The 27,794-nt window shown below is 32.7% G+C and overlaps 3 protein-coding genes across 3 annotated transcripts; all 3 read right to left on the reverse strand.

Moving 5' to 3' along the window:
- Positions 1 to 2,530: 2,530 nt before the first annotated feature.
- LOC101212308 (protein EXORDIUM-like 5) lies at positions 2,531 to 4,199 on the reverse strand. The gene has a single exon (XM_004139924.3). It carries the CDS (start codon positions 3,963 to 3,965, stop codon positions 2,913 to 2,915), a length of 1,053 nt encoding a protein of 350 aa, XP_004139972.1. The 5' UTR covers positions 3,966 to 4,199; the 3' UTR covers positions 2,531 to 2,912.
- An 8,990-nt stretch (positions 4,200 to 13,189) lies between these two features.
- Positions 13,190 to 15,055, reverse strand: LOC101212065 (amino acid transporter AVT3B). Its single transcript, XM_004139923.3, has one exon. It carries the CDS (start codon positions 14,791 to 14,793, stop codon positions 13,510 to 13,512), a length of 1,284 nt encoding a protein of 427 aa, XP_004139971.1. The 5' UTR covers positions 14,794 to 15,055; the 3' UTR covers positions 13,190 to 13,509.
- Positions 15,056 to 21,710: 6,655 nt separating this feature from the next.
- On the reverse strand, positions 21,711 to 27,794 carry LOC101214632 (pentatricopeptide repeat-containing protein At5g27270). The gene is made up of 8 exons (XM_004140013.3): positions 27,139 to 27,794; positions 25,377 to 26,775; positions 24,924 to 25,232; positions 24,135 to 24,239; positions 23,956 to 24,043; positions 23,720 to 23,841; positions 23,464 to 23,528; positions 21,711 to 23,011 (listed from the first exon to the last, which is right to left on the reverse strand). The coding sequence occupies exons 1-8, from the start codon at positions 27,682 to 27,684 to the stop codon at positions 22,457 to 22,459; spliced, it is 3,189 nt and encodes a 1,062-aa protein (XP_004140061.1). The 5' UTR covers positions 27,685 to 27,794; the 3' UTR covers positions 21,711 to 22,456.

A 27,794-nucleotide genomic window follows, 5' to 3' on the forward strand; every position in this document is an offset into this window, starting at 1 on the left:
TCTTTGATTCCAGTCTCGGTTGAAAATATTCTTGAAACGGTCCGAAAATCCATATTCCAACCTTTCTACCCTTTATCTAGTCCAACAAGCAACGAGATGTTTGTGCCTTAGCTTGAGATTAACCTTTTGTCTAAAGTTTGGCCAGAGATCACATATATGCATACATATACAATTGTATTATTAATAAAGAAAAAAACATACTATTTAAAATTAATAATAAGTTTGGATTGGTTTGGAATAGGTTGAATTATTTTGAATGAACCTATTAATAAATTGGATGTTTACAAATATCATTTATTTGAGTAAACCTGACACAAATAAGTTGAAAGGGTACAAATTGGATTCAATTGTTGATTTTTGTTTCTTGATCATTGAATCTAATATAGACCCATTTTTCTAAAGCTATTTAATTGTGTATCTTTAAGTCCTTGGTTTTTTCTTTTACCATAGATAAGGTTAAAAAGTAAAAGAAAAATATGAGAAATAAAATATAGTTGGACTTTTTAAGATATTAGGCAATGGATATTTTTTTTTAAAAAAAAAGGTGAAGTGGCAAAAGATATTTAGTATAATTATAAGGAAAGGAAAGGAAAGGAAAGGAAGTGAGGGGAGGTGTGTAGTACAATGGAAGCAAAAAGGGGAAAATGAAAATGTGGAGAGTGTGAATAAAATAATGATATAATGAAACAAAAGAGGAATATAAAAGAAAAAGAAAAAGGGTATCAAAGTGGGTCCCATCATGAGCTGTTGAACACAAATTATGTGGGTCCCACATCTTTGGGACTTGTTGTTTTTGTTTTGCTTTCAACTACAATTGCTACAATTGCCTCCAATTGCCTCCTCCAATTGCCTCCAATTCCCTCCTCCAATTGCCATTCCCATTGCCATATGCCATCCCCCACAATGTCCCTACCCACCTAACCCTAAACCTCTCTATTATTCCTTTACCCATCATTTACTTTCTTTCTTACCCTTCCCACAATCTAATTTTGGTCTTTTTTTTCGCACCCAAAACAAAATACCAATATCCTTTTAAATTTTTCTCATTTCCATACATTTCATATTAATTGATGGAGTGAATTTATATTTTCATTATATCCTAAAATAAATATAAATATGACATTAGTATAAATAATAGACATATTCGTGATAGACACCATCGTTAATAAAATCTAAATTTTAAAGATATATGACAATTATTTTAAATGGCATAACTACTCTAAACTTTTTCAAATATGGTAAATTGTCACAATCCCTTAGAAAAAAAGATATTTATAAACTAACAACAATTCTAAAACTGAAAATATGGTAAAAGAAAAGTTAATTTTTATAAATATAAGAAAACGTCCAAATTTTTATTATGCTTGTAACAAAATTAAAAAACTCAGTAAACATATTTTCATAAATTTCGTATTTGTGTTTGATATTATGAATGATTTTTCATTTCTTTTTCTTTTTCTTTTTTGCAATCTATACATCTTCTCTTCGTATTATTAATTTTTTCATATTACCACTTACTCTTGTTCGTGATTTCTTCATTTCCTCCAACCTAATTTCTTTCTTCTTTGTCATCTTTCATAAACGATCTTGGTTCAAGATCGTGTACCAAATCCAAAAATATATTTAAAATGTTAATGAAAGGTGATCGGTACAATTACAATATTTGAAAATGTAAAGACACTTTTTGTGTCAAATTACAAAGTTATATATATATATAATTTAATATCTATTAGGTCATCATAAGAAATGTTTGAATAAAATAATATTTATTGTACACTTGTAATTTAAAACGAGTTTCAAGAAAGGATTGAGTAGGATCAAAAAAGAAAGTTATAAGTTAGAAATTGATTGTTTGATCACTTATTTTTCCATTAGATATTGATAGGTTACATGTTTGATTATCATATTGATAGGTTTTGAAAAGTCTACACCATTATTTAATGTGTAGTAAACAAATGATGTGTGTTTGGTTATTTGTATGACTTGTTGAAAAAGTTAAAAGCAAAGGCAAACGCTAATAATGTTTATGTTTCTTCTTTTAGGAAAAAAACCACAAATTATTCTATTTATTAGGTTTTTCCTTTTTATTTTTATTTATTTATTTTTGTTACTATTGATAGGGACATTTTCTAAACATTTAATTGTTAAATCTTTTATTTCTTTCTTCTCAAAAAATTCAATTAACATTTAATTGTTAAATCTTTTATTTCTTTCTTCTCAAAAAATTCAATTAAATCTAAACGATCATACGGTGAATACAAATACAATCATATAACCAAATCTCAAATCAAAACTTTTATTTTTCAAATATACTAGACCCTTAATGTCAATTAATTAGAGTGCATTTGCATTTTTGGTATTTTCTTTGGTGATAAAACATAAAGTTTTATTATATTTTAGATTGATTTTCTATATTTAAAAAAATGTTATATTTTGAAAAAAAAAAAGTAGTACTCCAATTATAGATAAAATTTAAAGCGATTTTAATTTAAAAATGCAACAAAATACATTTAAAGCAGAAACGACAATAGACTACAACTTGATTTTACTTTAAAAAAAAAAGAATATGTATATATATATTCTTTCAAATTCAAAATAAAGATGTTGAGGTTGGACACCAACAGAAATTAAAAAAATATAAGAAAAAAAAAATCCTATTTCTAATATAAAATTGAACAAATTTATGAAAAGTTCAAAATTTCAAAATTTAGATATAATATTATATATACCATAGAATTAGAAAGGCACCCCCAACCTCCTCCTGGTCCCTGCCTATCCCTCCTTCGTGGCACGCCGGAGCCACCATTTTCCACGGCTGTTTCTCGATCTGACCTCATCGACGCCACCACCCTTCTTCTTCAAATTACATTGCAATAACCACCAAGTTTATCCCAATTTTAAACTTTCACCATTCAATCCAGAGCATTGGGACCCGCACAGGCCTTCAGGACCGGACTCCACAGCCACTGCAACAAGAACTTCCTTCTATTTCTCCCATTTACATTAAACGTCCTTCCTTCTCCATCCCTCATTACCTGCCCTATATACCCACCACCACCGCCGGTCCCATACAGCCCCTCACAGAGGTCACCGATCTCCGTAGGCGCCGTCGGATCCTCGCCCGCGTACCAAGCATTCACCAATGGATTTGAAGCCACTTCAGCTAACTCATGACCGATTACGCTGATCATTCCATCCAACGCCACGTCTTTATTCGGCGGCGAGAGAGCGCTGGGGCCACCTCCGGCCATATACGCCGGCACGGCGAAGGGATAGGCGCATTGCTCCGGGCATTGCTTCCCGGAATGGCCAACCCAAGCGTAGGGAAGTGTGTAACCGACCATGGAAGGGAAGGTGAAGTAATGAAACCCACAAACTGCTCGACAGAAGTCCTGCATGGTAACATCCTGAGAAGTAAGCACCAGAAACATCCCGTTCCGGTGGTCGACCGGGAACGGCGCGGATCGGACGGCGGTGGCGATAACGTTCTGAATGGAGAGGCGAGTGAGATCGGTTCCGTGGGAGTGGTGGATGTCGGAGTGTTCGCCGGCGATGACGACGTTGCGGGAGACATTAGCACCGGTTTGATCAGTGTAAAGGGATACAGTCTGCCACCACTGAGAGACGGAAGGGGAAGGAGGGGCGCGGCGGGGATGGGAGGGTGAAATTGAGAGGAGAAAATCCTTAATTAGCAATTTCTGGGAGACGGACCATTTGCCGTACCAGATTAAGTAAATGTTGATGGGGGAAGAGGAAAGAACAGGGCCCATGTGGTAGCGGAGGTTGACGAAATCTGAGGAGCCCTCAAATTTCTTGGAGGAGGAGAGGGAATTTGGGGGAAGTTTGGGGTTGAAGAAATGGGTGTTGGTTTGGAGGGTTTGGAAGGAAGGAGAGGCAGCGAGTAATGAGGAAAGAGAAGATGCAGAGATGGAGAGGAGGAGGAGGAGGAGGAAGAGAAACGCCATTTGTTAGGGTTTGGTGAAGGAATGAAGAAGAAGAAGAGAAAGAGGAAAGGTTTTATAAAAGTAAGTGAGGGAGTGAGAAATGAGCATAGGATGAATGGGATGAATAGAATGAATGGGGAGGGAAATGGGCTGGTGACAGCTAGCAATGAGAATGCTTTTGTGTTTTTCTCTTTTTATTTACTTCTCTCTCACTTGGTTTTGATGATTCTGAATAGGTGTGCGTAATGTCGTTGTGTGGACCTTTTCCTCATTTTAACTCATCTTTTCAATTGTTACACCCCTTCTCACTTTTTCTTTCAACTTCTCTCATTTCATCTTAATTATATTATAATCTTTCTCATTTCAAATCATTCAAACATTTTCATCAACTTAAATTATGATTGATCAGCTCTTATGAACATACTTCATTCTCTCAACTCTAAATGCTAATTAAATCAAACACAATTTTAATTGTTAATAATTTAAATAGTTTTGGTATATTTAAAATCATTCCATTATAAAAACTCACAAATATATATATATATATATATATATATATATATATATATATATGTCATTTTAAATGGATATTTTTTAGAAGTTGTTCATGTGAGATTTTCAGATAAATTTAATTCGTGAAGTTGAACTTGTGTTGATCTTGATTATAATGTGATGTGGTTCGATTTTTAATATTTGATCCTCTTATTCTATCTCGGTTGAATGTGTATATTTGATTTGAGAAAACGGAACACGTGATGTCTTTGAAGTTGAAGTCTTGAAAGTTTGTATCTTCAAAATAAATTCAATCTTCAGGGTTAGAAATTCAATCTTCAAGGGTGGTCGTTCTTAGAATTTACAGAGTTTGGGTAACCAGCTTCAAGAGTTAGGAGTATTCTAGTTCTTGGAAAAATTCTCTCGAGACCTTTTGAAGTAAAAAATTCCTTCCCACAAATGAAAAGAACTCCTCTATTTATGAGTTTAAACCTAGTTGGTCCATGGATCAAACCTAGCTCAACCACATGGATTTGGGTCATATTATGACATTTGGACAAAATTAAGCATTTTTTTATTTAATTGGACTTTAGCACAAATAAATAATATTTATTTGGACCAAAATAATTAACTTGATCCAACGATCAAAATGAAAGCATGTGAGGTCATCATAACGGGCAATTTATGTCTTCAATTTCAATTTGAGACACATGTCAATTTTTAATTAGTCTCAAATTCAACTATTTTATTTTTTCATCGTTAATTTGGTAAAATGACATGACATGCGATTGGTCCAAAATTTCTTATTCAATAAATGTCCATTTTCGAGATTTATGCATGTATCCAGATGAATCTTGAAAAATCTTTCTTCAATATAGAAATACTTAGCCTTTTGAAAAATGAAATTTGAGTGAAAGTAGACTTTGGACATCAATTTTCTTCTTATTCCATGTTCATACTCAACCTTTAAAAGACTAAAGATTGAGTAGTTGAAGGTTTGATACAATCAAGGACATAAGTCATTTGTTTGATTTCATTTGATTGTAGATTTCTTCAGAAGATGAATGATTGTTGTCGACTTATGCTACGCTGACAACATGATATGTAATGACTTTTAATACTTCTTTTGGATGATCATCAAGGAATCTTTTTGGGAGGAACTCTAACAAAGTTACTTATCGTTGAGGTCAGAGGAGATCGTCGTCTTCCACCTACACAGACTTAGGCTTCCACATCTTCTTGCTTTTTTTCCCCTTCTTTTTATAGGGTTTTTATTTTTCCTTTTACATGCTTTTGATGGAAGTATGGCTCCTTTTGAATGAAATTTGATTGTCTTTGTTTTTGATAAGTCACAACTATCCATCCTTTACCATCATGCTCAACAACCTCTTCTTTGTATTGAAAGTTTATCGTCACGATCTTTTGTTAGAATCGAACAACTATAGGTTCAAAAGTCCCAAATTGAATCAAGATTTTTCTTTGATCATAAACATATGTGGATGGTGAAACACTTGAAGTCATCTTAACTACAACATGATTCATCTAAGCTATTTCATCAATATCCACCTTGATTTTTTCACGAGTCAACTTTAGAATCAACTCCTTCAACATAAACACTTTCCAATAGAGTTACTAATGACCCAATGATACTTGTTGTAATACATGTATCCCTCATTCCATTTTGCTTGCTAAAAAGTTGAGAAGATAAGATAAGAGTTTGCCAAGAGTCTCAGACTAAAAGTAAAGAAGTCTCGAGGCAGAAGTGTAAATATCGAGCCTTGTTTAGCTGACAAAAATTACAGAAAAGGAAAAAAGCTGATCTCGATACGTCTCGGGGCTGTGGCAAACCGAGATTGAAAGACAAAAAAGGTAGAAAGTAAAATCTTAGGCCATCTTGGACTCGAGTTCAACCAAGATTGAAATCATAGAAGAAAATTTTTAAAACTCTTGGTCTATTATGGGGCTATGCTCAGCCAAGACTAGAAGCAAGAAAAAGGAATATTAGGGTTCTCAGTTGATCTCGGGTCGATCTCACCTGAGATTACTTAAAGAACGTGTGACAAACAAATTTTCTGAAAATTTCTACCTAGTGAGGGTTAGAGTTGTTTGGACACAAAGTTCATTATAAGACCCACAAACCTCTATTTCTCTCATTTTACACCATTCCACTTCAAGAGCAAAGTAGAGAAAAGAGTTTGAGAGAAGTTCAACTCTTAGGAGAGTTGGAGCCAAGGCAAGTAGGTTGTTCAAACAAGCTCAGACGTAGGGTTTCCTATCAAGAAGTTTATCGAAAATCAAGAGTTAGGTGAGTTTAAGTTGAAGAAGAAAAGTAAGAGCTTGAGGTTTAAATCTAAGTAAGTAAAGTCTCATTTTATTTGTTTAAGAAGCATTAGAGCGAGTTTGCTAAATTTGAATGTTGAGTTGAACTATGAATCTGTATAGGAGCTCATTTTGAGCTAGGGCAAGCTTGTAGAATGAATCTTGAGCTAGCTAATAATGTGTATAAATATCAGTTATTATAACCTCTTTTATTAGATTAATGAGGTCAAAACGCAAAAGAAGATGATCAAAGCGTGTGACTTACGTTGTAAATACATAAATATTTAGAAATACACATCTCTATGTCATCTCTCTTCTCAGCTTTGATCACATTTTCTTTAGAAGAAAATTTCAATGGGGTCGTATGAATGACTATAGATTGTTTGATAACACTATCTTTAATTTCTTCAGTGCCTTTGATTTCTTTCTTCCACTTTTTTACTTCAGAGATTTGAAAATCTTTAGTTCCTTTATTAGCGATGCTTAACTCCATGTCATAGGCGCGAGTTGCTAATTCTTCAAACGTACGGGGTTTTATTCCCAGTAGAATATAGAGAAGATTCCAGTACATGCCTTAGGTGTATATCTCCAGTGCAGATGGTTCTGTGAGTTTGTCTTTGTAATCCAGGCTTAGAGTTTTTCATCAATTTATGTAGTCAATTGGCTCTCCTTTCCACTATTTGGCGTTTTTCAACTCTATCATGTCGATGACTCGCCTAGTGCTATAGAAGCGGTTAAGGAACTTCTTTTTCAGGTGTTCCAATCTGTCAATGATTCTGGCTACAGATCGATATACCACTTGAAAAACATTTCCTTTCAAGCTTCAAACAAACTACTTAACTAGTTGGTCTCCTCTTGATCCTACATTCTCACATGTTTTAACAAAGTGAGCAATGCGTTGCTTTGGATTTCTCTTTTCGTCAAACGGTTGGAACTTTGGAGGTTGGTGTCCAACAAACATTTGTAGGTCATTAATTATCTTTGCTATATGACTTGGAGTACATAAAAGAAGTTTGTGGCAATCCTCCATACTGAGCTCTTATGGAGCTTGTGGTCATATCCTGTACTTGTTGGACTGACATGGAGGTGATGAATATGAATTGTTGTGTGTGGTTTTCTTGCAATACAACTTTTCCTTTGTAAATATTTTTTCTATTAACTTTTGACAAATTTTCTATATTTTATTAATTAGTAAATAAAAATTTGATTAAATACTAATTTTAAATGACAAAATATATGAAAATAACCACAAATATAGAAAAATATCATCATCTATCTATAATAAAATACGATATACATAGACTAAATAGATTAATTACTATTTATATGGGTCATTTCAAAATAGAATCCAAACACATTCTTAACTCACAAGGTTTTAACTAGTAAAGAATATTTACTAAAATTCATAAAATTAGAGAAGCATTATAATTTTCTTTTATTGGGCTAAAACATATGGTATCTTAAAAAAGTAGTTGCCAACACTTCCAAAGTAGGTCACATAAATTGGGAAAATATTGTATCCTTTTAGGCCCAACTGAAAAATAGCACAGTTTTTTTAAGCACTCTCCATTTTCTTTTGTCTATTTCTTTCTCTTTTCCTTTTCTTCTTCTTCTTCTCCCTTCTTCGTTCCATTTTTTTCATTTTTCTGCATCATTCTTCTTCTGCCTTTCATCTCCTGTCTTCTTCTTCCTCTCACTTCCTAGAGAGTGAAACTAGGAAGTGAGAGGAAGAAGGAATACAGGAGAGAAAGAAGCAGTGAGAGAATTTGAAAAATGAAGAAAAAGCAGAAGGAACGAGAGCATCATGCCCTCACGCACACTATGGGGATTAAACTGCATTGCATCTTTACTGTTTATATAATATTTTTTATCAGTTTAAAGTACCTACATGTGTAAGAAATTTCATTAAATCAAAAGTAAACATAGTTTGTTGCAAATTATAAAATGAAGAGAAAAATTCAAGAACTAAATTTGATTTTTTAACATTTGCAGTGACAATCAATATATGTATATATACTAGTTAACATATTTAGTTTTTGAGTTTAACAATTACGAAATAATGATCAAGCAATTAACCTTTGAAGTAGTAATGGTTGGCACATCCACCGTTAACTCAAACTTGGATTTCAATACTATTAATTAAATGTCAATTTGTTTCTCTTTATCTACTCTCACTTTATCTCGTTTAATAATCGCTTCGTCTTCTATTTTGTTTTCTTTAATTTTAAATTAAATTTAATACACTCATTTTACTTCTAAATTTCTTCCTAAACAATCAAACATGTATTTGAAATTTGGTATAGATAAAGATGAGTTTACATATGATGTAAATACAAGTTTCCTTTAGGAATTAAATCTAAAAAACTGAACACAAGTCAGTTTAATGATACAACTGAGGTGCTAAAATAAGAGTAGAAATAAAGTTTTAAAAGGACCGCAGCATTTAATTTGCAGGAAAATAAAAAAATATCTGAAAAGGCAGTGTATAATTTAAAGTTAAAATAGAAAATACAAATAATAATGTATAGAGATATTTAAATTTCATAGGTCTGGGTTTGGCTTTAGTATCATAATCTTCACGCGTGAAATTTAATAAAATTGAAAGCTTGTGGGGTTTGGTAGAATATATATATATATACACATATCTATTTAAAGGCTGCAAATTATTATTACTATTAAATGGATTCTACGTATTTATGAATAATAGTTTAATGACAACTGGTGCATAAACCACTCCATCAAATTTATTATAACATTACATTCACTTTCACTTTAACTTGACCAATTACTTCATCAACAATGAAGCCTCAAAACTTTAGAGGTTGTTCCGAGTGGTAATTGAGTTTTGAAATGTAGGGTTAATATGTTTGTGAAGCTAGGAAGTTTGTATTTGGATTAAGGAGTTTTGATATAAAGTTAGAGGTGATGGAAAATGGTAGACATATACACTGAAATTCAACTCAAAATTACTTTAATTGCGTCTAATCTTATTAAAAACTAACATGTATAATCGTAATTTATAAATTAAATTAAGGTTTTAAGAAACCATACCTTCGTAACTTCCGTTTGCACATAATCTTCTTCCGAACTCGAATTGGATCATCACTATGTATTGACCCGCTATTTTTCGAGCTTAGAATAGGGTTGTGGGAACGAGAGAGGGAGAGATAAAAATTTGGGAGAAAGAATAACCAATTATTGAGAGAGATGTGTTATTCTGTGAAGTATTTTTTAAGTGAAAAAAATCGACTTTTGCATTTGAAAAAAATAGTCTTTAAGTAGAGACATTGCATGCAACTATGGTATGTTTTTCACCAAAAATCAACACCTCACATTACACTAATGAATCAATAGAATTTATGCAACAATGCATAATCTCTTGGTAGATTTGTTGTCATCACTATGAGCCTCCACATAGTCCACTAAGAGTTAGTGGGATTATTCACCAAAATGTTGGATTTTTCTATTAAATGGTAAAATAGTCATTTCACCATTCAAGTCAACGTCAAACTTTGACTTTTCAAACCAAAAGTCAACATTTTGACTTTTTATTATTTTTTCTTGTACTAATTTCGACCTTCCGAGCATGAATCTACATTTACAAACCACTTTTATGTTTATTGCCGATCAAAGTTTCATTTTCAAAGTAAAAAATCTACTCTTTGACTTTTTTCAACTTTGATCATTTCTATCAATTCTGAGCTTTCGAATATGAATTCATATTTAAGTCACGTTTAAACATAAAAACTCTATGATAACTGATAGCTATATCAAATATACTTGTTAAATTTTCTCTCCTTTACTACTTTGAACTATTTGAACTAATCCAACATACTCCTCCAAGTTTATTCCATATGAGCTAGTAGAGAAACCTAATAGACCAATAGATCATGGGCTCTAATGATCCGAGATTAACTGGCTAAACTCTCTTAGACTAAGCTAATCAATATTTGTTAACTAATTGGTCATTCCACTAAAGTTTTGTAAGTTGCACTTCCCTCACTATAGATAGATTTGTGTCCATCTGATATAACAATGATTAGCAAGTTAATTCTTCACAAGTTGTCGTAATCTTGGCAGGGTCAAAATATCGTTTTATCTCCAAGATTACATCTTATTCTTTTAGTCTCACTCATTCATTATTGAATAATTGGTTTAAGGTCCAATCTATAAACTGAATCCCTTTCAAGCTAATGAGAGGGTGGAGCCCCTTGTTCAAAACCTAAATCCAGTCCTTACGGGAACAATCTATCTATTATACTTCTAATGGACAGAAGTGAATTCCATCTTGTACAATATGTCCCTAGCTATCCACTCGATCTCAACCTCTTAAATGAAAGGCTAATTGAGCCAGCGCTGATGAGTTGCTCTAACCTATAATATATGTAGTCTAATGATAATCACATGTGAATAAGAGTTCATAGTTAACTCAAGATTAAGATTAAGTTACTAAAGTCATTAATAATTGAAATATTTAATTTTATATTGTGAATGATGTTATAATGTAAAAGTGTTTATTTTATGGTTCAGTCTTATTTAAATTCTTTGTGTTTGTCAATGTCTATTATTAATAAAATATCAATTTTTTTTATGTTCCTTAAAATTTTCATCCATTTTGTTAATTACAATCATTTTTTTAGAAATTAACTGTAGACAAGTATAAAATCATTTAAATATAATTTTGGAGGAATTAGGTGAAAGTGATTTTTGTTGAGTGATTGAGAAAGAATTAGTCCCAAAATACTTATCTAATTCAGGAATATTGTTGGTTAACTATCCGTGAAATCAATTTTTTAATTCTAAATATTGGAACAAAAATGATAGATATTGTCTATCACTAAATTTCCAATTAAATGATATGCATAATACATACTCAATATCAACCTAGACGTAACCTAGACGTGAGCTGCTTTAATTTGATATCTATTCACATATATATAATCAGACACTAGATTTCATCTCAAAATGGATGAAATTTTAATGGGTTACTGAGCATGACACCCTTAACACCCATGTGACAACAATACATTTGTATGGAGAAGATGAAGAATGTGACTTGCAAAACAAGTAGAATTTGAACACTACGTATAATTTGATGCGTAAGCAAAAAAAAGTGCATAAAATATGAGGTTGAAAAGGTGGTCAAGTTCAGTTATCTCTCATGGGGTTATAACAATACACTGTACTAGAGTTTGCTTCACCCAGGTCTCTTCCTATTTCTTTTGTTGAACTTATCATGGATCTCTCAAATTGCTTATTAAATTAACTAGACGCCATCTATACAAGCTGAGGGTGGAGATACAAACTTCCAACCTCTTAATATCGAGACCATTGAAAGTTTATGTTCAAACAAAGTTTGTTTAGATAATCAAAGGTTTATTTTAAATTTTTTAAAAACACTTAAAATTATTTTATATGCATTCTAGTCATACTCAACTCTACTTTCAATTCCAAATACTAAGGTAGGTGGGTTAGTTCACGTTTCTAACTATTATAACCTATAATTGTTATAATCTATAATTAATTATAGTATTACTAATTGAAACCACTTTTTGCTACCTTGTATACTATTTTGTGTATAATATCTCAAATCTTTTTCTACTATCTCTTGTGTATTTGTGTTCAATTTTTTCTACTCTATCAGCTCTTGTTCTTTTGATCAATATGTTTACAACTAATAGTCTCCACCCAAACCCAAACAAAGATAGTTATAACTCAGACACTATTATAATTATTAACTATAACAACCAAGTAAACACCTTCAATCATATCCCTTTAAGATCTAGAATTTTCTAAGATGTGTTGCGGAAAAATTGTTAATAAAATATTTCATAACAACATAAAAAGATTTTGGGTTGTTGTGGATAAAGATAAACATGATACTTTTGGTGGATTGCTTGATCGAAAAGAATAAAAAGCAATTTTAAGAATATAAAACTGAATCCCAAAACGATTTACTAAGAAAGAACCTTAGTTTCGACTAAAGTACTTTAATTTAAAGTACAAAAGCTAAATCCTTTCTTTTTAAATACTAAAGTAGAGTGTTCTTTAATGGTTATAGCCCTTTTTTTCTCTTCACTTTCCAGCTGATTCAAGGAACAAATCAAAAGAACAATTTTCCTTCAGTTGGTGCTTTGTTTTGGTCTTCGAATCTTTCTTTAACACTTGATTTGGTTTGATCCTTGTTACATTTCCATATTGTATCGAACAAAACCATTAAACTACTCAAATACATATGACAGAAACAGTTATAGAATCACTACACATTCTATTTGGTTTGCATTTCACAAGAGCTTCCAAACTTGAGTTGAACTGCTCTAATAATAGAAATTAGAAAGGAGAGCATTAAACTTTGCAGTAATTCTACAGAAATTCGAACCATTCCAGCTTTCAGGATTTGTTATTCATTATCAACTTCAAATAACTTGATCTTATCCACCACAAAAGATATGCAATTATTCTTCATAAAGAAAGAATTGAATATGGATTATGGATTTTGGAATATGGAATATGAATATCCTTCAAAGATACCAAATGATCTTTTGAATTCCATTCTTAACTTCACAAATAAAATAAGAGTCCAGACAAAAGACAGTACACAGCTCAACACTTTATTAACATCTATAGCTATAATTCTATTCAATGCCACACCATCAGGAGAATACCCTTCTAATTTTCTTAACACTTCAGAAAATATGCACATTGGAGATTCACATTTTCACAAAGAAACCTGATGTTAATAATGGTTGATGATTCATACCTTAACAGAGAAAATTTCCACCAAAGCCGACCAGGTTCCAGAAACTCCAAGAACAAGCCCCAACACCAGAATGCCAATGTCCAAACACCATCCTTTGATATCCAATTCCTGCTTGAAAACCAAGAAATGGAAGAGAGCAGGCAAGACAAATGCCAATGCACAGCACACAGCGCTTCCAACCAAAGACAAGAAGTCAGCAAAATTTGGGACCAACAGTGCCACCAAACTGACCAAGAAAACCAGTAGCCATCTCAGCCAGAGGCAGTATCTTCCTCCCCAGAACCGTCTCTCAACAATTTCATAAACTGGATTCATCATCAATGGAAGGGTGAAGAACAAGTTTATACAGAGACCCAGTTTAACAACGGTGCTAATAAATCCAGAGCCCAAGTTACCAGTGATCATGTCTTTAGTATCTTTGCCAAAAGCAAAATAGCCAAGAGTTCCAAATGCTCCATATAAAACAGTAATGAAAGCCATGGACAAACCCAAGACTCTCCCAAATTTCTCTTTGTCCTTTGTCTCAGATTCTAGAGGCAACACCATCCCAATACCTTCAAAGGCGTAGACAGCCACGCCCATTCCATAAAAGAACACAGAAAATCCCCCAAAAGCCTCCACAGATGGGCTCTGCTTGAAGATAATCAAAACATCTTTAACCATCACCACCACCATAGCTCCAAGGTCAACAATATCAGCAAAAATGCTCAAAGGAGCTAAATGGGTGAGAGTCTGAATGGAGTTCAAACCCAATTGGAAAGGGAAACAACCCCAAACATACACAACCTTAGGAACCAATCCCAAAATCTTAGGATTCAAATCCATAACAGTGGGAGAATTAAAAACATCAGCCATAGTATTACCAATGAAAATCAAATAGCCAACACAAAACCCAGTTTGAGACAAAATAATAAGAAAATCCACAATAAGTCTCCCAGGGGAACCGCAAATAGTATAACCCAAATCCCCAAAAGAATTGATCTTAGAGAATCCGATTAACGATTCAATCTTGCGACGAGTGTAGACAAGGAGCATCATACAGTAATAGGTCAAGAAGGAAACAGAGAAGAGCATGAGAAGGCTCATAACCCAGCCAGTGCGCTTGAAAGCGTAAGGAAGGCCAAGAACGCCAGCCCCAACAATGGCAATGAAAACATTGGCAAAGGTCTTGGGTTGAGAGGAAAGAGGGATGGGAGTGCCGAGAAGGGGCGTGTCTTCTCTGGCCACCGAAGATCGAAGGCGATTGGATGAAGAACTGGCTTCTCGATCGAACCCCATTTAGAAGGGCGTCGAGGAGAATGATCCGTTCAATGGGGAGAATGAGAAGCAATTGAAGAGGGATTGAAAGGGAAATTGGAATGGGGGTTGAAGGTAGATTAAGAAGGAGAGGGATTTGGTGCTGTCAATGTTATGCAGTGCGATGAAAATTAGGAAGAAGATGATGAAGAACGATGGGAAGAAAATGAATGGGCAATTTGGGGAACGGAAAGCTCCAAGAAACTTTATACACAAAATTGGGATTTTCTAAGATATTTCAATGCCATCGTATCCTCAATTTTTTGCTACTCTCTTTTAGAAATGAATATTAAACAATTTCTTTTGTGTATTATTATTATTATAGAGTAAAACATTGTCCACAATTGTTTGAAAGAAAAAAAAAACAAAGTTGCTTTTCAATTATATTAGTAGATAAAAAAATGGTTTAAAATAAGAAAAAGAGTTTGTGTGTTGTTGAGAAAGCGCTTGGTAGATATTGTTTATATAGCAAAGGTGTTCTAATAATGGCAAAATTCTATAAATGATCACTTCAATTCTTTATGAATTAATAACCTAAAATAATAAAATGGTAGACTTGGAAATTTGGGAATGTTTATTTCATTTCAATCTCTTCCCTCCCCATAAATCTTAAACTTACCTCTTCAATTAATCTTAAATTTTGTTTTTCAGACTCACTTTTTATATAAATTGCTTAGATAATTACAATAATTTTTATGTCATAAAAGAAAGTATCAAACTATATATAATTTTACAATCTATAAAATAGAACACTAGTAGAAATTACATCTATAAACTACTTGTCAAGGCCGATTCTATGATTTATTAAAAGTAACTCAACCAAAAGGAATAAAGCTTGTATATGAACAGAGTGAAGTTTAACAGTAAAAGGGAATAGGTGAGATGCTTGTTTCGTTTTTAATCCAACAAAACACCAATTGTATTCAAATCTCAGAAGTGTGTATATATATAGTGCATTTTTGGGAATTTTATATTATATGATGCATGTTGATTTAAATGGAATGATTATGTGCAAGTTGGCTACATAAATGTTGAACTCTCGTGACTCACGTTTATGTTTTGTTAATTATATTTGACCAATTAAACTATAAATGATGGTGCATGATTGATGTATTCTAAATAGATTTTTTTTTAATAAAAAACATTAGTACCTTTAAGACTAATTTTGGAGGAAGAATTGACGTTTTTTTTTCTTGCTCAACGTTTAGATGATTAACTGTTTTAGTTTCAAATTCTTAAATTTGCTTCTCATTCAATTCATCTCTAAATTTTAAATATTTATGATTGATTTTATTTTAGGATGGATGGAGCTATTATCTTGGAGTTTGATCTTATATAGTTGCATTGGATAACAACTTGTGGATCTTCTTTTTACTAATTGATTTTGTAGTTCTTTTTAATAATGAAAAAAAAATGCTTCAAATTTAAATAATCGTATTGACTAAGTAAGCAATCATTTAGATCGTATCAAAATGAATTTAAATGATCTTGATATTCTGGAAGATGAGCTATAAGAAAGAAAGAGAGGATGGAGAAAGAAAGAAATGAATAAGAATAGAAGAAATAAAATCTGAAACCAGAGCCGAAAAACTTTGGAAGAGAAAAGGAATAAATAAAAAAAAGTAGAAAAAGAAGTGATAAATCATCCATAATATCAATGGCAAATCTGTAATTTACAAAAAAAATTCGAGGCTCATGACCTTTTTTATTTTATTACATGGACGTTAAATATTTGGATGTTTTATTATATTTATAAAAATTTACCATATTAAAATCCAAAATGTTTAGAATTATAGCATAAATTCATTTAAACACATTGGAAAGCATTTTTATTTTTTATTTTTCCTACTCTTATGGCAACAAAATGTATTATCGTCAATGTGAAGTCATCATGAAAAATAGTATATGCTTGTATTTCTTCAAATGCTAATAAAAAGGTTGAATTATCATTTTTATTTTGTATTTTAGTTTCCGTTCCATTTTAATGCATGTACTAAAAATAAATATCAAAATTGGTTATTTCTATTAGTTTGTGGTTCATTTATCTTAAAATAAATATATAAATATTATCTATATACTTTGGAGTATAAATTATTTAAAATTTTGAACAAAAATTGAGATATAAATAAGTGTAAACTTGGTTTGCAAGTAATCAAATGAGTTTTATGATTTTTAAGTTATATTAGTTGGTTAATTTAGAGTAGTGCCTTGTTATTAGGAGAGTAGTGTTCTAATGACTTGGTGGAACTAATGAAGGAGAACTTCAAGGTTTGTGGTAGAATTTTAAGATTAGAGTATTAGAAGTTAATTTCTTATTTTTCTTATAAATATTTATAAATGTTTTCGCTTCAAAATGCATACCAAACTCAATTGAACTATCGATCCTTCGTACAAAATATCTTTCTTGTTTCTATCTTTTTTATATTAGTTTTGATCACTACTACATCATTTAAAGTACGGTTTTTTCTCCAAATTCCAATAGAAATTCTATTCCAAAACATAGATTTTTAGAAAAAAAAAAATTGTTGAGGTCAAATTTTGACCAAGAGAAAATGCATATGACCCTCACGTGACGACAATAGTTGAGTTTGTAATTAAGAGAAGATAGATTATGCAAAACAAAGAAAAAAAGCTCTAGTACCTAAATCAATAAGAGAATTATAGAATGAGGAAGAAGTTTGAGGTTTAATTTATCTCTGTTCGCACGATATTTCAGGAGAAATTTGATTCGTGGAGTTGAACGTGAGTTGATGTTGTATTTTCTTGATTTGATGCAATGTGGTTCGATTTCTAGAATTTGATCCTCTGATTCTCTCTCGATTGGATGTTTACGCTTGATTTAGATGAAGCAGAGCACGTGATGTTCTTCAAGTTGGTTGAATGCCCTATGCTTGATTGCTTGATTTGAGGAAGCGGAGCACGTGATGTTCTGTGATGTTCTTGAAGTTGGAGTCTTGGAAGAAAGTTTATACATTTAAATGAGCTTCAATCTTTCAAGAAAGTTGGAGTCTTGGAAGTATCTTCAAAGTAACTTCAATCTTCGAGATTGGTCGACTTCAGAAGTTAGAGAGTCTTCTAGCTCTGAGGAGAATTCTCTTTAGAGCTTCTGGAGTAAAAATTCCTCCTCTATTTATAGAGTTCTCTGGTGCGCTTTATGGGCTTGAACTTGGTTGGTCCATGGACCAGACCCATGAGTTCAACCACATGGATTTGGGTCATATTTACCATTTGGGCTCAATTAAGTTTATTTTTTTGGCTCAATTGAACCAAAGTAATTAATTTGATCCAGCGGCTATGATGAAAACATGTGGCATCATCAGAATTGACCAATTTATGTTTTCAATTTGAATTTGGGGTACATATCAATTTTTTAATTAGTTCCAAATTCAATTATTTGCACTTTTCACCATTTTTTAAAAATTCATTTATATAATAATCTATTACGGAGAAATCTTTAAAAACTAAATTTACATATAAACACTTATAAAAAAGTCTAACAAAATATTAAGTGTTTAAATTTTAAACTCATTTTCAAAGGAATGTTTAAAAGAAAATATATTATTGAAAAACATTTTTTTTAAATTCAATTAAAAAAAATCTAATAATAATGAGAAGGTGGTTTATGAAAAGAATAAGGATGAATGAAAAGGAGAAAAAGCTGAAAAAACTAAAATGCCAATAAACTACGGAGCAAAGCTAAGTGACGAAGAAAGTAAGTTGACGCGTGTGTTAAGATAAATGAAAGAGGCATAATTGTTATTGGTGGCTATAAATAGATGCACATTTTGAATCATCCACGCAATCTTATTTTTAGTGTGAAGACATTTTAATTTCAATGGACGTGATTCATTTTGAAGACTATTTTTCAAGAAAAAATTACCATAATCAAAACACCAACTATTACTACTTCATTGTCTTTCCTTTCTCTTTAAAGATGGTATATTAAAAGCACAACTAAATCAGGTCTAATTAACAACTAACCCATTTATAAAGAAGAAACAACAATTCCAAAACACCATCTTACGTTATCAAACAACAAATTTTACTAAAATCACTAAAAATTATAATCACATGAGAAAATTGTGTTAATCTTGAGAAGCAATAATCGGCATATACGATTTAGCACTGAAGTCACTTCAAACTTTACTTTCAAAGCAGTGGTTTGACACAACACAATAATTATCAACATTTATTTTTCCAACGAAATGCAATTTAAATAACATGAGTAAGTACTTATGAAGTTAGCACAAAAAATGTAATATAAATAAAATGATAAATGAGTTTGAAATGTTATTTGGCTAAACTTGAAAATTTGAAATGCATATCCTTAACCCAAATCCCTTTTACGTGGAAACATATCCACCGCAGATTCTTAAAATTGGAAAAGGACAGGTGTCGTTTTATGGTGGGGTGTGCTACTTTAAATTTGGTCATTTGTTCAAAGAAAGTGGGCTGAGATTTGTTCCTTCCCGTCGGATTGTTAAAAATCGAGAAAGGTCGTTGGATGGGGTAGGGGAGGACACGACGCCGTATCAGAAGCAAACTTTTATTTATTTGTTTTTCGTTACCAATTATTTGAAATTTTAGCTGACGTGGTTTTGGTAATTTGACAGACGGCACCGGCAACTGATTGAAACGACACCGTTCTACTTTCCAGAAATGTCCCTCCTTGCATGCCTTACAAATATTTCAAAAATAAGGCCGACTAAATATTATTAGTTGTAAATTTTTTTCAAACATTAGATAGCACTCAATTTTTTTCTTCTTCTTTTCCTATTTTCATTTTATGCTTAACTTTTCATTAAGCATACATAATTATTTATTTTATTTCTTATGATTAATAATTTTCTTATTTTTTTATTTTCTTTTTTCAAACAAGCAGGATGAATGAAAAAAAAAATTATCGCCAATAGGTGCGAGCTCTAGTTGAATTTTCAATTGGACTAAATCACATCTAACATTCAAACAGTTTTTTTTTTTTTTTTTTTTGGAATATCAAAAAGCATATCCAATATATTCATGCAAATATTGTTTTCAATGTGCATCACATCTAGACAATGTCCAACATGAAAATCTTTTTAATTAGGTATGATGTTTTACTTTGGTTCCAGGCAAACACTCAATTTGCGTTGAATTGTTGTTTACTTGAACAACACAAGTACGAATTTATGCAAAATAGAGACATCACGAGTGTAGGCTTGACTCAGAAATTGAGTGCATCTTTCGACGAAAAACATGATGAACCCTAATGCATGCACATAAGACAACATGTAAAAGGTTCTTCAGCGCCTAGAGCAAAGAATTTCGCATCCTCGTATATGGAGGATGTACATTAAGGTGTCATGAACAAGGTCTATGCACTAAACTCAGTGAGGCACCTGGTGATCACGAGTTATGTGAGGAGTGGACCAAGCGATCTTCTACAACAAGAGTAAATCGCATTAAACATCAATCTGTCAATTCCATTTTATTTTTTATATATTCAATTTCAATATGCTATTAATATGTTAAACACCAATACGTCAGGTCTATTTTAAATACTAGTATCTCTCAGATTTGCCTCAAGATTATTTCAATTTGAAAAATAAATAAATAAAGAGTACGGATGTGAGAAATTTAAGTTTTTGAGAAAAAACAAAATTAGCTTTAATTTGGGTTATTTAGTTCAAGTGTGTTAATTATATTTCTACGTTGACATCAAAGATTTATAGAATAAATCAGCAAAATTCTTGGTTATTTATTAGTTTAATCAATATGATATATCATAAGAGCTTAATCATTCAAATATAGAAAGTCGCATCTCTAGTACGTTAAAAAGGTAATAGAATTCTAACGACAGTGACCAAAGTAAGTTTTTTTTTCAAAAGTTCTAAGACCAAAACAAACTCTTTCAAAAGATCAGAAACTAAAATAGAAAAAGATGCAAAGCTTTGTATTGTACCAAAAAGTTAACTTTGTGCAATAATTATAATTGTTTTCAAATACATGAAAGGTCTCTAGATCTTACGACGCTTTGTTTTGGTAAGTGGTAGGGTGTTTACCGTTCAGTTCATTTCAAACTAAAACTGCACCGAACCGCAAAATGCAAAAAAAGAAAAAAAAAGAAAAAAAATCTCAAACGAAATCAAACGCACGTTTGTGTTAAATCGAATCAAAACTGAATTACATTTGCAGTTCGATTTCGATTCAGTTTAAATCCTAAAGAATCTCAGGCCACCAAAGCATCAAGTTCGATAAAATTTGTTTTTTTGTTTTAAATTTCGAACAATCTCGAGCGACCAAAGCACCTATTTCTATAAAATTTCCATTTCTATTTTAGATCGGGTCAACATATTTAACCGAGTTTTAAAAATAAAACTTTTATCAACATTTCTTTAAATTATTTAATTTATTAATTTTTTAAAAATGAAACAGTTTCGATTCAATTTTAGAATTGATTTAAAATATTAAACCGAATTGAACCGTATACAGTTTTTCAAATATTCTATGAACACCGAGACATTATTCATGAAAACAATCATGTCATGCATTTTTGTAGCAGTTGGAAAGTAAGAAAATATTTATTTATCCTTTGCACGAAAGTAATCATTCATGGCGTCTCAATTTCTTTAATTTCTTTTAACATTTATTGATTTTAATTTTGTAAATGTTTTTTTTTCCTCTAGTGGTTGCATTTGTTAGGGATATAATTAACAAAACGTGATTATGATTTTTTATTCAAATATATTTAGAAACTTTATATGAGATTTTATTTATATAATTTTATGCATTATTAATTGCAAAATAAATAATTATTATATCATTGTTTTTTCACAAAAATTAATCGTGGTTTAATTTTAAAAATTATTCACTATTTATGAAAACTTAATACAATGAAACCAAACAAATGAAATGAATGATAATCAAATAACCGCCAATTTTATTTGATGGTTGGAAGTTTGTTCATGGCTTGTACGTTTGTAGCTTGACTGTACCAACTTAATTTTGGCAACTTCCACTGAAAATGAAGGGCCACAAACATAGTTTTTGTAAAGCTTTTCAAAATTGAGTAACTTTAGTGCAGAAACAAACTTAAAAGATATATGAAAAGATGATACAAACTAGATCAACAAGCAACAATGTGATTACATTCTAAATTGCAAAAGAAAAAAAAAAGAAAAAAATCCCCATTTCCCCTTAACTTCTAGCAAAATAAATTTTTTGTTCACAAGCTCATCCAACTTCCACAAAGCAGTTTCTAGATCGGTAAGATGTCATCTTCATCAAATCAACTTTGATTTTCAGTGATGGCGTAAATAACAACATTTAGCAATCCAGAACAATAAAACTCCTCGAGTCTGTCATCTCAGCAAGCTCCAAGAGAGAGACCAGAACAGCAGCCAGATCAGTTGATAAGATCTTTCGATCCCATTTATCGTCCTTGAGTTTCAAGTCCTCGGTTTCCTTAAAGTAACCCGGGATGTTTCTGCTATTGTTCCAAGGAGTTCGATGAACAGATTGGTCCAAGAGCCATATATTAGAGCTCCGTGTTTAACATTCATATATCCAGTACAACCTCCTATATAGGCATCTTCTCAACTCCCTTACCTTCTCAGTCAAATGCAGATAACGTGACTGCAAATCGAATCATTTGATATGCTGAGGCTCAAGCAGACTCTAGCTTCAATCCGATTTGAAGGTCTTTCAAGAATGAAAGACCCAAAGTTTTCATGGAATCCAAAATATTCAATGCTTCATCCTCCTTGCCTTCAGCCTTGTAAAAATGCACAGCAGCACTCATTATAAACCTGTCCCCTGCATATTTGCATGTAGATTCAAAGAACTTGATGCCTTCTCTGACATATCCATAGTCCAAATAACCTCTCATCAAGGTCCGATTGCACGTAACATCGGGACTTAGACCAGCTGTTTGAAGTTCATCATAGACTCTTTCTGCTTTCCTTATCATCCCTGCCTTTGCCAAAGCAGAGAGCAACAGGTCGTAATGTGCACAAGTCGTGGGGATGCCTTTTTCCTGCATAGAGTTGATGATTTTCTCTGCTTCTGAATATTTGCAACTCTGTGTGTAAGCTCGAATGAGCGAGAAGTAGGTGAAAGAATCGGGTACGATAGCATCTTGCTCCATTGCTTTCAAAAGATTCTCTGTTTCTTCATGAAGTCCAGCATTAGCATATACATTGACCATAATATTGTAGCTGACCTGCATTTTTTTAGTATAAAGTCAGCACCAGATTTGCAGACCAATTCGCGGAACATTTTAAGATAACTAAGCAAAGATTTGTCTCTCTCTCTCACACACACATGTTATATCCATTAACTTAATAAAATGATGTCAAAGAAAAGTCTACTAGAACATTGTTAGAAGTTCAAAGATATCAAAAATCATTTTATTATCACGATTCCTCAAGTAGAAAGTAACACAAATAAATAACCAAGTTCAATTCTAAGTTGCAGTGGATCAATTCTAACACCTAACCCGACCCTACCCGTGTACACCCTTTTCTAGTTCCACTGACGTAGCAAAATTTTCTATTATCTTTTAAGTCGCTACTAGACCCAAAAAGTTCAAATAGATAGGCGATAGTATATTTAATCATTAACACATGCTCAACACCATACAAATCCATGGGAAATTATGACTTATGAAAGTACCATCCCAGGTTTAACCCCTTCTTCCAGCATTTCTTTGAACAGCAAGCTTGCTTCATGCGTCTTACCTATAAATTACAACAGTTAATTATTAGTTTGTAAGAATCTCATTGCATGTGAAAATATTTTACATTATTAACAGACTGCTTAGACGTATACAAAGGTACACCAAAAGGATCGTGAGCTATAGTACAATTGAGTCCAATGCTATGTAAATTATTTACAGGGTTATTTGATTAAATCTGGAGAAGAATAATACCAGCCTTCCCATAGCAGCTAATCAAGTTTGTATATGCCTTTTCATCGGGAGAGAGGCCTGAGCTGCGAGCAGCATTAAACATTTCCACAGCCTTATCGAGCTTCCGACCTCGTCCATAGACACTGAATCCACAGAAAGCCAATATCAACATCAATATCTTTTTCTAACAGGTCTGGCAGCCTCAATAGCTGTTTAGCAATCAGTTTCAATGAATCTGGAGTCATTTCAACTCAGACCTAATCATGGTGTTATATGTCTGAATTGATGGTACAATGCCAAGGGCAATCATATGCTCATATATTCTGGATGCAAAATGCAGCTTCCCTGCAAATTAGAACATGTTATAATCATAGTGCATGTTTTTCAAAAAGTATTAATCACCCGTAATTTATTAATATGTTTGAACAGAACCAACCTCCCTCCAGCATTGCCTTGATAAATGTATTGAATGCCACCGTATCAAGCTCCAAGCCACAATTGAGACTAGCACGTACCACATTCTCTGCCACTCGATGTTTTCCTGGATATAACCCAATATATAATACTACCTCAATAGTAGAAGCAGATGCAAATGCAAAAGAAAGTAAAAAATGCTACCACAGATAGACCATTAATTGGTTAGATTATGTTATAACTCTCACTAAATTTAAATTTAATGACCAGTTGAAGGGATGGGTTGGCTTGAGGAATCTATTCCACCAAGCCAATCAGAATTAAGCAGGCACTCAGCTCTAGCCTCTCATTCTGATAGTCATAAGCTACAAAAATTTCTAAGATTTCTAGAACTTCTACCTGCTCATATTGGCTAATGTAATTTTTTTCATTCCATCGATGAAAGGCTTTGTTAAAATATAATTATAAATAAATAAATAAGAACTCTATAGATATACTGATACCAAGTCAGCAGAAAGTGTGCTCTACTGAAACTTTGTTCTCAAATTAAGAGCTTCTGTCTGAGTGGAGAAAGAAAAAGGTGTCTAAAAGACTATAACTTTCTGTGGAAACATTTAAAGGCAATGCCTAAAACTAGTACAGATTAATGTCTCGGATGTTTCCACAACCAATTTTTTCTTCTTTCCTTTTTAGCTTTTGAATTATTTATGAAAACAGTTTGAGCTGCAACAGCAAAAGAAGATTAATCAAACAAGAGTAAAGAAAAGCAGAAAACTAGTATGCTGGTCACTTATATGACTCCACAACATACCACCAACAGTCAAAGTATTCACTATTCTGCTGACAGCAACAGCACCAAGATCATATCCTTTTTCAATTAGTTCTTTGTATAGTGTGGATGCTTCTTCAGCTTTATCACATTTGATATAGGCATCAATCATGGAACCAAAAATCAATGTTGATGTGCAAGAATTTGCAACTGCTGCCAAAACTTCTGCTGCTTGATTTATTTTTCTCTCTTTCCCATACAAACTAATTAAGGAAGCTATAATAGCATCATCTAGTCGGCAGTCAAGCTTGAGTAATTCTTTTGTAAGAGTTCCTGCTTTTAATGAATCACCTGTAGAGTAAAGAAATTAATTGAGCTTGCCTTAAACTGAAAGAATACATATATAAATCCATAAAAAGATATTATCATACTTCAAAATATTTGTGTGTGTGGGTGTGCGCGCCAATGTACAAAAGAAATGAGTTATTTTCTTGCCTTCTCTAATCAAATTAGCTACAAGTTGACTCACAACGGTCACACCACCTTTCCCAATTATAAATTTCAGTATCTTATTCCTTTTACTAACATCACCATTTGCCAAATACAGCCGAAGTATCATATCAAGAGCTATGTGATCAGGTTGGTCATAGCCGACAATTGTGCTTTCATTTTTCTCACCTCCATCAAGTTTAAACATAAATGAAAATGTCTCCATAAATTTATTATCAACAAATAATTCATCTTTCTTCATAAGTTCAATTAAAATCTCAGCATCCTCTGACAAACCCTCCTTGCAATAAACTCTCAAAACCAATTTATAAAGTTCCTCATCAAAAACCACTCCATCCTTTCTTATATGGGCTATAAAATCTTTAGCCTTGTTCACCAAATCTAATTTTAAATACAAATTCAGAATATAAATACAAGAACGAGCATCAGGAAGTCCAGTTTTTGATAAAGCTTGAAATGTGGATTCTGCAGACCTTATATCTTCTTTCATTACATAACATTGCAATGATACTATATAAGCAAATCTTGACAACCAAATGTTTCTAGATTTCATCAACTCAATTATGTCTAAAGCTTTCTCAAAGTTCCTTGAATTCAGATGGACTTGAGCCATTGCTAAATAACTTTTCTCATCTGTAAGTAAACCTAGCTGCTCCATCTCTTCAAATGTTTTATGGGCATCCTCATATAGACCCAATTTTCCATATATTCTAATAAGTAAACCATATATAACCTCATCAACCACAACTTTTTTGCTTTCCATCTCTGAAAACAGAGAGAGTGCTTTAGAATAATCTCCATTCTTGTAAAACAATGTCAGAAGTGAAGAACAAGTATAGTTACTTGGAACAATATCCTTATCTCTCATGTCCTTGTAAAGTCTCAAAACTTCATCTGAGTTCTCTCTTTTTATGCTTAAACTAATAAGTAGGTTATAAGTCACCTCTTCAGGAATAAACCCACAGTTCTTCATCTCATTGAAAACTTTGAAAGCCTCCTCACTATGGCCTTCCTTAACAAGTGAGTTGATAACTACTGTATAGGTAAAATCACTAAATGTCACTCCTATCTCTACCATCTGCATCCATAATTCTTTGACCTTAGCATGGAGCCCCTTCTTCTGCAAAGAGGACAGCATAAAATTGAAAACGGCAATAGGAGGTACAATTCCCCTATCCTTTACAGCAGAATAGAAAGACAGCATAGTCTTATGATGTCCCCATCTGGCATATGTACATAACATCGTTCCACAGGCAACTTCATCTGGTTCTAATCCAACTTCAAGCATCTCCAAGAAAGTTTCTTCAGCCAGCTTTATTTTTCCAACTTGCCCATATGCGCGCAAAACAATTGTGTAGACAATGACACTTGGGCGATAACTCAACTGTCCAAACAGAAGCCTACTATTACAACATAGTCAATTGAGTGCTTTATATCAAAACTATCATGTACAATCAACATTCCAAAAGGAAACTAAAAGGGACTCGATAGGATTCGATTTTAATTAAATATACTACAAAAAGTTCAATTTCCTAAAGATCAATTTGTCGATCATAATGTATGAAGCATTGTACAAGTAAAAGTATAACCCAGTTTAATTACTCTTAGGCAAGCTAAATCTTTGAAAAATTCAGATGTTTAATGATAAGGAAAAACAAAATCCCACCAACAATATCCGGAAATTCCATGAAAACAACAATATTCCAAATGAAACTCAATTAAAAAGATATAATTCCATAACACCCACCTGCAATTTCATCCAATCAAACACATCTCTGACCTGCCTCCACCCCTTCTGCTCCTTTAGCACAATACACATCTCCCTAAAGGTCAATTTTTCAACAAAAGAAGCCATTTCCATCCTCATATTGTACTCTCCCTCTGTTTTCTGAGACAAACTCCGCACGTGCCTAATCGCCGCTACCACATGCTTTCCATAGAGGTGGCCATTTCTATCGTCCTCAAGGTACTGCACCATCTGCTCCGGAGTTCTCTTGATCCATTTGGGGGTTTGAGCTCTTGGGCCCTGATTTCGACGCAGTACACTAAGATACTGAGCCTTAGCCTTGATGATTCGGCGGGCGTTGTCGTCGGAGAGCGGCTTCTTGGCGTTTTTGGACCTGGGTTTTGGTCTTGCGGGATTGCCATCACTGAGAGACCAAGGATCGGGTGTTACCGATAACCGAATGATGAAAATTTGGGCATTTCTGGACTTTAACGGCGAGCGAGTGGTACGAATGAAAGGGGGAGGGAGGAGGATTGGACTGAGGAATGAAGTCTTGAGAGACTCCATATGAAGATTTCTGAGAAACTTACCGCGAAATTTGTTGCTCGTTACGAGTAATGTGTAGAGCTTAGCGGATAAGCGAGAGGACAGTACGAATCTATACTATGAAGTATGAA

The sequence above is a fragment of the Cucumis sativus genome, chromosome 6, assembly GCF_000004075.3.
Source record: "Cucumis sativus cultivar 9930 chromosome 6, Cucumber_9930_V3, whole genome shotgun sequence".
Lineage (NCBI taxonomy): Eukaryota > Viridiplantae > Streptophyta > Magnoliopsida > Cucurbitales > Cucurbitaceae > Cucumis > Cucumis sativus.

Bases quoted from the DNA above. Each gene is read 5' to 3' on its own strand.
- LOC101212308 (XM_004139924.3), bottom strand. From the start codon at position 3,965: ATGGCGTTTCTCTTCCTCCTCCTCCTCCTCCTCTCCATCTCTGCATCT.
- LOC101212065 (XM_004139923.3), bottom strand. From the start codon at position 14,793: ATGGGGTTCGATCGAGAAGCCAGTTCTTCATCCAATCGCCTTCGATCT.
- LOC101214632 (XM_004140013.3), bottom strand. From the start codon at position 27,684: ATGGAGTCTCTCAAGACTTCATTCCTCAGTCCAATCCTCCTCCCTCCC. The intron at 24,240-24,923 runs GTATGTTGTGGA...GGTTATATCCAG, and splicing joins GAATACTTTGACTGTTGGTG to GAAAACATCGAGTGGCAGAG. The intron at 24,044-24,134 runs GTTGGTTCTGTT...TCTAATTTGCAG, and splicing joins CAAGGCAATGCTGGAGGGAG to GGAAGCTGCATTTTGCATCC.